Raw genomic sequence first — 14,615 nt, forward strand, 5'->3', positions numbered from 1 at the left:
GAGTCCTCCAACTTTGTTCTTCTTCAAAGTTGTTTTGTTTTGTTTTGAATTTCAGAAGCAGTTTGTCAGTATCTACAAAAAAGCTTACTGGAATTTTAATTAAGACTGCTTTGAATCTATAGATCAGTTTGGGAGAATTGACATCTTAACAGTATTTAGTCCCTGACACGTGAATGAGATCTGTTTATTGAGGTCATCTTTAAATTCTCTCAGTGTTATACTTTCTACTGTATACTTCTTTTGTATATTTGCTCAGGTTTATCCCTGTTTCATATTTTTTGTTGCTATTGTAAATGTATTTTCAAAATTCTAGTTTGTGATTGTTCATTGCTATTGTATAGAAATATAACTGACTTTCAGGTTGCAATTAATATTCTAAATGCTTTCCTGATATGTGCAGAGTACGGTGGAGGACAGATAAGGGACCACCAGTGCTACTTATGGTGTCAGGAAGGCTTACCCAAGAAACAGCGTGAATTCCTTAGTTATTTTCATAATTTGTAGCTGAGTATCTTATCCAAGATTCTAGATGAATTTATAGGAATTAAGCTGTAAGTTATTTTAAATTTTTGAGAAAGTTATTTCTGAGAAGGAATATGCTGTGTAATAGACTGGAAACTGAAAACTAGTATTGAGTTTAAATCTTTTGTGTTTTATTATGGAAAATTTTAATCATATACGAAAATAAAATAATATTTTTCATAGTGTTTTAAGTATTTATATTGTATAGATTTTTTTTTTTAAGATTTTATTTATTTATTTGAGAGAGAGACAGTGAGAGAGAGCATGAGCGAGGAGAAGGTCAGAGGGAGAAGCAGACTCCCCATGGAGCTGGGAGCCCGATGTGGGACTCAATCCCGGGACTTCGGGATCATGACCTGAGCCGAAGGCAGTTGTCCAACCAACTGAGCCACCCAGGCGTCCCTGTATAGATATTTTTATATTTGTATGTACATAACTAGGATACTCTTAAATGATAACAGTGTTATCAAAATCAGGAAATTTAACATTAATAAAGTACTATAGTTAATCCCTAGTCAGTATTTTCATTTTGTCAATTCTCCATATTATATTCTTTATAGCTTTTTTCCCCCTAGTCTACTCCAGTCCAGGATCACACCTTGAGTACAGTTGTCATGTATCGTTTAAACTAGGACAGTTTCTCTCCTTTCCTTGTATTGGTTTACCTTGATACTTTTATTTTTTAATTTAATCTGATTTTTTCAGTTTTCCAAGATTCATGGTTTATGTACCACACCCAGTTCTCCATGCAATACATGCCCTCCTTAATACCCACTTTCAGTCTTGATATTTTTAAAGCTTATAGACCAATTACTTGATAAATTATCTCTTATTTGGGGTTTGCCCAATCTTTCTTTGTAACTAGATTCAGTTTTGTGGGGGTTTATCAGAGATAGTGATAGAGAGGGAGCACAAATGGGGTGAGGAGCAGAGGGAGAAGCAGACTCCCTGCTCAGCAGGGAGCCCTGTGCACGGCTTAATCCTGGGACTCTGGGACCATGACCTGAGTCAAAGGCAGACGCTTAACCGATTAAGCTACCCAGGTGCCCCCAGTTTATTCATTTTGATAGAAATCCCACTAAAGTGTTTTGTCCTGCTTTAGAGTATCTTTTGAGGTGAAGAGTAATACTACTTTGTCCTAGTGTTTGTGATAAAGCATCATAATTTGCTTAAGGTGGAATTGGTCAAGTTTCTCCACTTTCAGGTTAGTCTTTCCCTTTGTAGTTAATCTGTACGTATGTATTTCACGTACTTTGGAAACTATAAACATCCTGTCCTCATCAAACATTCACCCACTAATTTTAGCACCCATTTTTTTTTTCAAGATTTTATTTATTTATTTGACAGAAAGAGAGCACAAGCAGGGAGAAGCAGACTCCCTGCTGGGCAGGGAGCTTGATATGAGGCTGGATCCCAGGACCCTAGGATCATGACCTGGGCCAAAGGCAGATGCTTACCCCACTGGGCCACCCAGGTGCCCCTTAGCACCCATTTTCTTAACTCCATTATTCCTTCTGCATTTAGTAGTTGGCACTGTACTGTAAGGAAGGATTTTCCATTCTCTTATTTATGTATATTTACTAGTATTTATATAGACACATGGATTCTTATTTTATTCAGTGTGTTATAATCTATTACTGTCACCTGTTTTGATGCTATGGTGATTTGATGCTATGGAGATTTGTCAGTGTTAGCTGTTGTGTTCCTTTGACATGTGCCCATCATTTTTTAATGCACTTCCCCTTTTTTTTGACTTTAAAAGATGTTCTAAGCTCATCTTGTGTATTCCCTGCCTCAGCTCTAGATTCCTCATCTCTCCAAGGAGTCCTGGCTTTGAAGTAATTTTTAGAAGCATTTGAGGGGTACTTGGGTGACTCAGTTAAGCATCTAACTCTTGATTTTGGCTCACATCATGATCTCAGAGTCCTGGGATTAAGCCCCACGGCAGGCTCTCCACCCAGCAGGGCATCTGCTTGTCTTCCTCTCCCCTTATCCCTCCCCTCACTCACACAATCTCTCTTAGAGAGAGTTCAGCTGACATCCTCGTCAACATTTAGTGTTGTCATTCTTTCTGATTTTAGTCATTCTGTCGGATATATAGTGGTATCTCACTGTGGTTTTAATTTGCATTCCTCTTATGACTGGTGATATTCAGCAGTATTTCATGTAGTCAGTAGCTAATTTTTTATCTTCCTCTGTGATGTTTATGTTTAAGTCTTTTGCTTATTTTTCCAAATTGGGTTGTTTGTATATTTGCATTATTGACTTCTAGGAGTTCTTCAATATTTTGAACACAAGCCTTTTGTCAGATGTTTGTTTTCTAAATATTTTTCCTCCAGTCTTGCCTAAGCATTTTCCTAAAAGTGTTTTAATATTGATCTAATCTAGTCTTTTTAAAATTGTATTAAGGTTACTGCTTTCTTTATCCTATCTAAATCTTTATGTACCCCCAATGTCATTCTCCTGTGTTTTCTTCTAGAAGTCTTATAGTTTTCGGTTTTATGTTAATGCCTTTATTTTATCTCAGAGTAATTTTTGTTCATAGTGTGAGGTAGCAATTGAACTTTATGGGGTTTTTTCCCTATATGAATATCTAATTGTTCCAGCAGCATATTTTGGAAAGACTATCCCTTCCTTCCTCAATGGATTATTATTATTTTTTAAGATTTTATTTATTTATTTGACAGAGAGAGATCACAAGTAGGCAGATAGGCAGGCAGAGAGAGAGAGGAGGAAGCGGGCTCCCTGCTGAGCAGAGAGCCCAGTGAGGGGCTCGATCCCAGGACCCTGAGATCATGACCTGAGCTACCCAGGCACCCCTCAATGGGTTACTTTAGCACCATTGTCATAAGTCAGTTGACCTTACAAGTGTGGATTTATCTGTGAGTTCTGTTTAGTTCCATTGATCTCTTTTGTCTTTCCTTAGGTCACAACCAAGTAAATATTGAATTCAGGTAGTTAAATCCTCCAGTTTTGTTGTTCTTTTTTCAAAAATGTTTTGGTTATTTTAGGATCTTTGCATTTCTGTAGAAATTTTAGAATCATGTTCTCAATTACTATTTTTTTTTTCTAAAGACTGCTAGGAATACTGACAGGATTGAGGGGTGTTTGTGATTACAATACTGAGAAATACCATATTGAGTGTTCCAACCCCTGAGCATGGTCTGTCTTGCCATTTGTTTAAATCTTTCTCTCAGTGGTGTCTGCTACATCTCTTGTTACACTTACTCCTAAGTATTTTACTGTTTTTGATGCTATAGTTAATGGATTTTTGAAAGTTTTATTTTCCTATTGTTTGCTGCTATTATATAGACATGCCTTATGATACTACATTTATTTATGAGATTTCCTTCCATTTCCTTAATTTTTCTTCTTTTCTTTTCCTGGCGATTCCCTAGAATTTGCTGTATAAACAGTCATGACATCTGCAAATAGGGATAGTCTTAACTTTTTTATACTCTTTATGACTTTTTTTGTTTCTTTTTTTTTTTTTTTTTTTTGCCTTATTACGGTGGCTAGGACTTCACTACAGTGTTGAATTAGGTGGAATATTTTCATCACTATGTATGAAGTTATTTGTAAGTTTTTATGTAGTGGTCCTTAATCAGATTGAGGAAGTTCCTTTTTTTGATTCTCAGTTTTTTTGAGAGAATTATGGTAGGTGTTGAATTTTATCTTTTTTGCAACTTTTGATATGATTATGTGGGGGTCAATTTCACATTTTTCAAATGTGAAATCAAAATAAAAGCATAATTTTTATCTTCCTGATGAATTGACCCTTTAGTTATTAAGTGTTCCTCTTTATCCTTCCTAATACTCCTTGACTTCAAATCTGCTTTATCCAATATTAATATAACTGCTCTCACTTTCTTACTAGTGTTTTCAAGTTTGTTTCTTTTAATTTATAGATTCGTCTCTTTTTTCTGCTTATAATTTTTTGGAAACAGCCCAGACTATTGGTCCTGTAGAGTTTCCCATGGTCTGAATGTTGCTGATTACATCTTTATGGTGGTATTTGACATGTTTCTCTTTTGTCTGTCTATAAATTAATAGTGAAGTGTAGAGGCCATTTGCAGCCTTATTCAGTACATTCAGTAATCTTCATGTATAAAAGCTTCAAGTTGTTTAAGTAGCATGTAAGAAGTTAACTTGACCCCCAAAATTAAATTAATTTGCTTTTGGATGAAGTGACAGTTCATAATTAGCATGTCATTATTGGATTTTGTGTTCTTTTTAATTTTTGTTAAATATGTTTTCTGTATTTTTTTTTGCTTTGTTTTCTTTGTTTGTTTGCTTGTTTAAGTAATCTTTACACCCAAGGTAGGGCATGACCCTGAGATCAAGAGTCACATGCTCTACTAACTGAGCCAACCAGGGACCCCTGTTTTTTATTTTTATAAATATATATTTTTTCTGAAATACTGGACATTCTAGTATCATTTTTTCCATGAATATTAAGTCTTTGTCACTGATATCTTCAATATTGAACCTTTACTGTATGAGTAGTCATTTTAATAAATAATGTTCCAGCTGTCTGAAAAAGTCAGTCTGCTTGCATTTTATTCACCATCAAAATTAGGGCAATTGCACTTAAAAATCACTAATCTTAGTTGTCAATGTTGTCTTGTTTATTCTTTTTTTAAATTTCTTTCTGATACGTGAAAAGTATTATCTTGCTCAGGGTTTTCAGCTTTTCATTTTACTGTTTTGTCGAGAGGTTAAGTAATTACTGAGTTGAACATAGGAATTGGAGTGATTTTATTTAGTTAAGCAGTAGGATAATTTGGGCACCATCCCTCCTGGTATATACAGGTTTGATGAAGTAGAAATTTCTGGGGACACTTGACGGTGCCCTTAAATAAGTTAAATAAATTACTTAAATACTAAATTACTTAAGTAAAAAATTAAAAAAAAAAGGTAGAAATCTTTGTTACGTGGCAAGCTTGGTGCATTTTCTCATCAGATGAATTTTAATTATGCTTCTTTCCCCTTGCCGCCTTCTCATGTCACAATATTCTGGTTTACAAAACCCTTTGAAGTCACTTGCATGTTAATAAGCAAGTCCTAGATTTAATTTTAATAATACTTTTCTTAGCAGGGAATGTCTATAGTAAAATTGCTTTCTCAACAATACAAACTAAGTATTACCATGAGATTACTGATACTGAAGACATTAGCCCTTAAAACAGTCTGTGTACCCCTCCTGAAAGACATTAATATGAAAGAGCATATTTTGTTTTCTCTGTTGAGACATTTATCTCTATATGATAAACACTGCAGTGGCTTTTATAGGTGTCATTTTTTTCCTTAAGAAAATAATAGGTTTTGGGACGCCTGGGTGGCTCAGTTGGTTGCCTTCGGCTCAGGTCATGATCCTGGATTCCCGGGATCGAGTCCCGCATCGGGCTCCCAGCTCCATGGGGAGTCTGCTTCTCTCTCTGACCTTCTCCTCACTCATGCTCTCTCTCACTGTCTCTCTCTCAAATAAATAAATAAAATATTAAAAAAAAAATAAAAATAAAAAAAAAGAAAATAATAGGTCATTAAGACCAGTTAGGTTTTTTTCAGTTGACATTTGCCTACAGGTATTTTTAGAAATGAGGATTAACGAACTAATGGATAAGGAAGATGTGGTCCATATACACTATGGAGTATTATGCCTCCATCAGAAAGGATGAATACCCAACTTTGTAGCAACATGGACGGGACTGGAAGAGATTATGCTGAGTGAAATAAGTCAAGCAGAGAGAGTCAATCATCATATGGTTTCACTTATTTGTGGAGCATAACAAATATCATGGAGGACAGGGGGTGTTAGAGAGGAGAAGGGAGTTGGGGTAAATTGGAGGGGGAGGTGAATCATGAGAGACTGTGGACTCTGAAAAACAATCTGAGGGGTTTGAAGTGGGGGGGTGGGAGGTTGGGGTACCAGGTGGTGGGTGTTCTGGGGGGCACGGATTGCATGGAGCACTGGGTGTGGTGAAAAAAATAATGAATACTGTTTTTCTGAAAATAAATAAATCAATTTAATTAAAAAAAAAAAGAAAAGAAAGAAAGAAATCTGGGGTGGGGGGTAAGAAATGAGGATTAAGTTTATTAACAAAGCCCCTTTAGGGGGCGCCACTCGATTAAGCATCAGCTTTTAGCTCAGGTCCATATCTGCAGGGGGAGCTGGGATTGGCCATGTCAGGCTTCCTGCTCAGTGAGAAGTCTGTTTCTGCCCCTCCTCCCACTCTAAAGACCCTTTAGAACATGCAACTTTTAAGAAAAATCCTTTTGAAAAATAATAGCAGATTATTTGTTTCAGGTGCAGAACAGTACAGTGAATACACAGGCTATGCTGAAACGTATCGTTGGGCCCGAAGCCATGAAGACGGGAGTGAAAGGTGAGTTCATTTCTGACTTGATCAAGTATTGCCTGACCAAAAGCTAAGAAATGTGGGTTTGACCTAGTGCATTCTGTCTCCTATCCACTCTTACTTCAGAAATGTAACTGTGGTCTTAAGTTCAGTATTAAAGATACATTAGTAGTTAAACTGGTATTACCATCTCCATATACAGAAGGGAAGAACAGAGAAACAGAAGCCAAAAGTCTAAACCAAAAATAAGGACGGAACACTTGTTCTTACCTGTTAGCTACCAGATGTAAGCAATCAATGGAGGTCAACTTCCAAGGCCAAACTTACCTAGAATAGGTTCTTAATGAGCTTAAAGCCTTTAACCAGCTTATTTATCCTTAATTTTTCTGTGAGATTAAGTAGGTGGGGAAACATGTTGGGACACTTTGCCTATTGCTGCAGAATGGTTAACAGCAAGACCTGTTTGCTGAAGGCTCCTTCCGAAATTGGTTTACCAGGGTAAACTTTTATAGAAATGGTGCCCGAGTAATATTCCATTGTATATATGTATCACATATTCTTTTTTTTTATTAACATATAATGTATTATTTGTCTTAGGGGTACAGGTCTGTGATTCATTAGTCTTACACAATTCACAGTTTTCACCATAGCACATACCCTCCCCACCACTGCTTCACCCACCACCCCCCTCCACTCCAGCTACCTTCCGTTTGTTTCCTGAGATTAAGAGTCTCTTATGGTTTGTCTTCCTCTCTGGTGTTGGTCATGTTTCATTTTTCCCTCCCTTCCCCTATGATCCTCTGTCTTGTTTCTCAAATCCCTCATCTCAGTGAAATCTTACGATAATTCTCTCATCGACTTATTTTGCTTATCATAATACCCTCTAGTTCCATCCACTTTGTTGCAAATGGTAAAATTTTGGGAGTTTTTTTGGTGGCTGCATTATATTCCTTTATACACACACACACACACATCTTCTTTACCCATTCATCTATCAATGGACATCTAGGCTCTTCATGTAGTTTGGCTATTGTGTACCACATCTTCTTATCCATTCATTAATTGATGGACATTTGGGCTCTTTCTATAATTTGGCTATTGTTGATGATCCTGCTATAAACATCAGGGTGCACATATCCCCCATATAGTCCACTATATACACATATAATATTGGAATAATGGAATATTACTCAGCCATAAAAGAGAATTAAATCTTGACATTTGCAATGACATGGATCAAGCTATAGAGAATATGATGCTAAGTGAAATAAGTTAGTCAGAAAAAGAAAAATACCATACAATTTTACTCATCTGGAATTTAAGAAACAACAAGTGAACATGGGCAGAGAAGAGAGAGAGGCAAACCAGAAAACAGTTTTTTTTGTTTGTTTGTTTAAGATTTTATTTATTTATTTCAGAGAGCACAAGCAAGGGGAGAGGCATGCAGAGGGAAAGACAGACTCCCCACTGAGCAGGAAGCCCATTGTAGGGCTTGATTCTAGGACCCTGAGATCATGACCTGAGCTGAAGGCAGATGCTTTAACTAACTGAGCCACCCAGGTGTCCCAGAAAACAGACTCTTAACTATGGAGCACAAAATGAAGATTATTACTGGAGGGGAGGGAATGAATGGGTTAGGCAGATGATGGGGATTAAGGAGCACACTTGAGATGAGCGTAGAGTGTTGTTTGTAAGTAGTGAATCCCTAAATTCTACACCTGAAACTAATATTACAATTAAAATTTGGAGAAAGAAGAAACAAAAAGAAATGATGCCTGAAAGCTCTTGGGGGGGGTGGTGGTGGTGGTGTGTGTGTGTGTGTGTGTGTGTGTGTGTGCATTAATGAAAAAGAGCTGTTGCATTGGAATCAGCAATTGCCCATCTATCCATGCCAACTATTCTTTGTAATATCTCAAGTCCAGCCCCAGGTCTCTTTCCTTTTGGTTTGGTTAAAGTATTTGGTTGTAACAATTACCTATGTGGATATTTAATTCCTGATTATTATTTACAGGCTAACATGAAGGTTTTGGTTGCCTTTCTTCAGTGTGAAAAGTTGCTTGGCTTGTCAATTTATGCAGTCTGTAAAGGCAGTATTAGAATATTTGGAATTTCACGTTTCCAAAGTCATCTCATCCAGTCCTTCCTATTTCCACAAGCAGTGTGTTACTGTCTGATTTACTTCTTTGTCTTTTTAAAAATAGTTGCACACCATCAGCAGTTGAGCACAGTAGGTAGAATGTTGTACTGAATCATAACGCATTTTTTGTTACACTTCTTGGGATTATGTTTTGGATGATAGAAGGTGATATTATAAAACCCAACACCCAAAGAGCAGGTCTCTGAAAGCAAAGGAATAATGAGCACTTTTTTTGGCTTTTGTCAAAATACAAATGCCATGTTTTCCGTATTAGAGGAAAACTGAGAATGAAGTTCCTTTTGTTTGCCTCCAAATCCTTTAACTTCTGAGACTTACTGTAAATGATGTATGTTTACACTACGTCATATTTGTCATCTCGTGATAATTTTTCATTTTACTATTTAATGCCTAATAGTCCATAATGTGTATGCCTTGAAATCTAAAAATGTTGCTTTCTGCCCTCTTGTTTTGCTGAGACCTATAGCTATTGGTTTGTTGGTTTGTTTTTAATATTTTAGCCCTGCCAAACTCTCGAGAAATCCCACATCCCAAGAGTTACAGTTTGTGAGTGTCTCTCCCCACTCATCATCTTCCCCCTTTCCTCCTGCCTCAGGGATGCCTGGCAGCGGCGTGGCACTGAAATCGTCGCCATTGATGCCCTTCACTTCAGACGCTACCTCGACCAGTTTGTGCCTGAGAAAATCAGACGAGAGCTTAACAAGGCCAGTAACCTCATTTCTTACTTCATCTGGCAGCTGTCATCTATTTACTGCCATTTTATTAATGCTGAAATTAATGCTTTCTGGTAATTCTTGCAATGTCAGTATGTCTGCCCACAGCTCTCCTGATTTAATGGGCCTGTCAGCTTGTACAAGATGTACTTTCCATTTCATAATTGCTTGATTACTGATGCCAGATAGACTGTTGCTTGATATTAAGCCCCACACATGCATTTAGCCCATCAAGTACTTTTACTTGGTTTGGAACATTATTATTGTAAAACTGTATAAAAATAAATGAGCGCTAAAAATTTTTTTTCACACATTTCACTGACGTCTCTACAAGGTAAGCCATCAGGGTCAATAGAGATAAACCATAAGTTAAGTTCTATTATAGGAAAGGTCCACATGTAAATTGTTTATTGATTAGGTAATTTGGCATATTTAGGACAGAATCTGTGACTTTCTGTGATGCTTAGTGTTGTCTACTATAATAATTTTTCTAATTATATTACAGAAAAATGAAAATGAGCCATACCTATTGCTCAGATTTTCACTACTGTTAACCATAGTAAATAAACTCTTAACATACAGTAGAGTGCTAATGCTGTTCTTTAGATTCAGGGCTTTACCAAAACAGTTGATAATTTCTTTAGATCTTTTACAGCCAAGAAGACAGTCATATTTGATTATGAGATTGTTTATTAAGATAATTGCATGGACTTTTGATAATGACAGCAGACTGGGTATACCATTGCAAGGGAATTGGGAGTGCCCTTGAATTGGCACATTTGACATTATGTATACCCTCAGCTTGCCCCTGGTCTCACCACAGAAATGGTTTCTCTTGTGGTGCTCTGCATATCCTAGCACAAACACCGTGCCTTTCGTATAGTTAGTAAAATGAACAACCAAATAATCCAAAGAGGCTTTTACTTCTTTCAGAACTTGATATATATTTTGGGTATAATTATATATATAATCTTATATTTTGATCTACTTGAGAATCTAATGCTTGATTGTGTTTTCTTACACATATCTCTTAGTTTATTTTAATTATTTTAATGTTTAGAGTTCTCAAAGAGATCTCTTAAAAATTTTGAAGAGTAAATGCACTATTTTCCAAAGTTGAGCTTGAGAGATATCACTTATATTTTTTTAAGTAATTCCACAGAAAAGCTATCTGTGGCATATCAATAGGTATTATTTGTCTCTTTCACCTGACTCTGAAAATTAGAGATTCTGTATCAAAGAATATCTTGTATTATTAGATACATTTTAAATGTAAGTCTTTCACTGTTCAAACTCTTACCTTAAGGAAATTATTTCCAAGTACTTGATGTTTTTATTATATAGCATACCAAGTAGAATGAGATTTATCTTTAGATTTTTACCTGATGTTTCTTCTTTATTAAACACCTATTATATGAATTTGTCACATGGTCATGGTTTGATACTAGATGATATTTATGTAGGCAGTAGGTAGTTTGGAGAGAAATGTATGAAAAGGGAATGTGTTTAATCATACTCATTCAGTTACACAAATTTAAAGATTCTTTTTCTTATGGATAAAATTTATATTCCCATAAATACTTTTCTGTAGGAGCTAGATCATTCAGTTTTAGGAATTATCTGCAAATAATGATCTTTTTAAATTACATTCCTGGGCATAAATAAATCTTTTCTTTTTTAAACTGCCCATGGCCTATTGACGTCTACATTTACTGATGTAACCCTAACCTCAGTTTACCTATCCTCAAAGCCACCAGAAAGTTTAAAGATGTGAAACCTTGGTGTATCGGAATAGGTTAAGTTCATTGTAAGCGTTGGAAGACATTTATTTGTAGAATGTAGAGTCCTTAGGAAGCCCACGTTGTACACAAAAAGTCTTTAAATAACAACAGACAAAGTTTTATTTCATTCAAGCCAGTCAGCGATAAGCACCCTGCCTTGCTTCTGAAAATTTCTCAAAAATATTTCTTAAATGCGTTAGTCGGTGATTATTGAAACTTCTTATATATTACTAACACAGTTTTTTAAAGTAAACTTTTTAGGTATATGTTATCTTAAATCACTTAAAATGTTACAAATTTATAGGTATTTCCCAAATGTTCTTTAAGTGCTAGATAAAGCTCAGTAAGTCCAGTGTTGATTCAGGTATGGAATAGATGAAACCATATGAAGCAGATGGATTGATAGTTATGTACTTTTCTGTTTCAAGCTGCCATCATTTATATTAATATGGATTAAATTTAATTTATAGTTCATAAGAGATTCATTTCTGTCAAATGCAGGTTGAAGTTTTCTTAAATTATGTAAGTAACAACAGTAAAAGTAATAGCTCACATTAAATGATATGTAAATGCTTATGATAGTTAGGCACGCTACTTGGCACTTCACCACCCAGGGAGATGTAGATAGTCTTCTTGTCTCCAATTTAGAGATCATGGACTGAGACTTAATAAGTTGAATAGGTTGCCCCATGTCACACATATGGGCAGTGATGAATTCAAGACTTGAATTCAGGTTCCCCTCGCTTCAAATCACTTTTTAAAAAACATAACTTCTCCCAGATAGAGAGTACTGTAACTAGGTCTGTCTTTCCAGACTTTTTAACCTGTTTCAGTCTTAAATCATTAAGAATATCCCCTGCAGGGGCGCCTGGGTGGCTCAGTGGGTTAAAGCCTCTGCCTTCGGCTCAGGCCAGGATCCCAGTGTCCTGGGATCGAACCCCACATCGGGCTGTCTGCTCCGCAGAAAGCCTATTTCCTCCTCTCTCTCTCTGCCTGCCTCTCTACCTACTTGTAATCTCTGTCTGTCAGATACATAAATAAAATCTTTAAAAAAAAAAAAAAAAAGACTATCCCCTGCATTTTGTTAACAATCTCCTATAGGCATATATGCTTTGGTTACCTCTTTTCTTTTAATCACAATCCTATACTGTGAGCAGGTCTCCAGTTGATTGCTTTTCTCAATATCCTATTCTGTTTGATACACTTTTTTAAGGAAATTTGAGGACTTTCCCCCCAACCTATTTATTAAATTCCCATAAGACAAGGAAATACCGTAGGTATAGAGTAGCCCATCATCATATGGGCAAATATTGAGAAAGCACCTAGCTCAGGGCCTGGCACCATGAGAAGCCACTTGACAAATGTATGTTCTTTCATTCATGACCAAATTCCAAACCATTTGCCTTTATAGCTGAGAATTCGTTTCCTAATTCTTCCTTTTGAAAAAGCAGAAAGCAATAAATGATTTTGTTAAATGTCATCAACAACTTAGAGAACTAATCCAATTCCAGATAACTTTGGGTCTAAATAAAAGCATTCCATCATTTATTGGTTATATTTACCTATTAAAATAGAGTATGAATTTTAGTACAGCAACAGGGAGTATTACATAAACTGACAGCACAACTTGGAGAGAATTTAAGTTAAATATTTATATCTCACTGTTTTGTAAACTTAGGTTTAAAGCAGAAGTCTATATTAAAATGCTTTTAGAGATGACTTAAATAATTCTACTTTTTACATGCCAGAGAGAAAATGAGCAGGAATAGAAAAACTCATTTTTTTCTAGGAAGTAAGAGAGCATAAGACCAATTTTCACCATCAGAATTCAGTGTGGATCTCTGAACTCTATGGGCTTGTTTGCTACTTTTAGGTATTAGTCATCTGATAATAATTGAAAGGGCAATCCCACAAAGTGTTTTATTCTCTCTGGAAACAGTCTGCTCTGTCCAGGTTTCACCTGTCCTATTGGACCCACATCGTGACCTGCAAACAGAGTTGGTTTTTAAAAGGAAGAATCGGTCACCTTTTATCTAACTGGTATTGTGAAGCAATGTTTAATCCTCTGAGAGATCAGCTGGGTGACATTCTAGAGGAGAATTATCTTTGCAGTTGGGAAGATTTATGACTCCAGCTTGCAAAAGTGGCAAATAGCTCAGCAAGGGAAGAAAGAAATCATCTGTGAAAAGTTGTATTTAACCATGTTAGACTCGTTCAAGTAAGATTAAGTAATGAATATATTTCAGAGAGGCTTCTGGATCAGAAATTGATTAAGCAAACTAACCATCTCAACATGAAATCCCCATTTACCCTTTTTAAATTGATTTCTTGATGTTTTTGGTATTACCCATTAACAAATTTGGAAAGAAGTTGTTACTAAACCAGATCTTGAGTCAATAATAGCTGCTGGTATTTCTTTTCTAAGGAGTTTAACACATAGAGTAGCTGATAATAGCTCATTTAGTTGTGAGAGTGTTAGAATGGAGGAGGAATTCAACATCTGATCATTTACATTTTCTTAAAGTACAGTTGACTCTTGAACAACTTGGAGATCAGGGATGCCAACCGTCTGCATGGTCAGAAATCTATGTGTAACTTTGAACTCCCCCAGAATTTAACTATTAATAGCCTACTATTGACTGGAGGCCTTATTGACAACATAAACAGTTGATTAACACATAGTTTGTATGTTTTATGTATTATATATACTGTATTCTTAAGCTAAAGAAAATGTTAAGAAAATCATAAGAGAAAATACATTTACAGTACTATACTGTATTTATCCAGAAAAACCCCTGCATTTAAGTGGACCATGCAGTTTAAACCCATTGTGATCAAGGGTCAACTATGTGTCACTACTTTTCAGGAATATTAGCCCAAAATGTGTCATTTTTAGTGAATTTTTCCTTCAGTCTCTGAATATGTAGAATCAGAATAACAATAGGTATACCTAATCCAATCTTTGATTTCACACACAAGGAAACTAAGGTCTGCATAATTCTTTCATTTTAAACAAAAGCAAAGTCAGTTTACTAGTGTTGCAGTTATTTTAAAGAGAAAAAAGTCACCCATGATCCTACCTTTC

General features: G+C 35.8%; 1 protein-coding gene across 4 annotated transcripts in view; it reads left to right on the top strand.

Annotated features, from left to right (window-relative positions):
* The window catches only part of PARG (poly(ADP-ribose) glycohydrolase), a 125,583-nt gene that overhangs the window by 91,150 nt on the left and 19,818 nt on the right, over positions 1–14,615 (top strand). For all 4 annotated transcript variants that reach the window (XM_059169617.1, XM_059169616.1, XM_059169614.1 and 1 more), the window contains exons 14-15: positions 6,830–6,908; positions 9,632–9,740. In XM_059169617.1, coding sequence (XP_059025600.1) covers positions 6,830–6,908; positions 9,632–9,740 — 188 coding nt within the window. The remainder of the gene's footprint in view (positions 1–6,829; positions 6,909–9,631; positions 9,741–14,615) is intronic.

This window comes from Mustela lutreola, chromosome 4, assembly GCF_030435805.1.
Source record: "Mustela lutreola isolate mMusLut2 chromosome 4, mMusLut2.pri, whole genome shotgun sequence".
Taxonomy (NCBI): Eukaryota; Metazoa; Chordata; class Mammalia; order Carnivora; family Mustelidae; genus Mustela; species Mustela lutreola.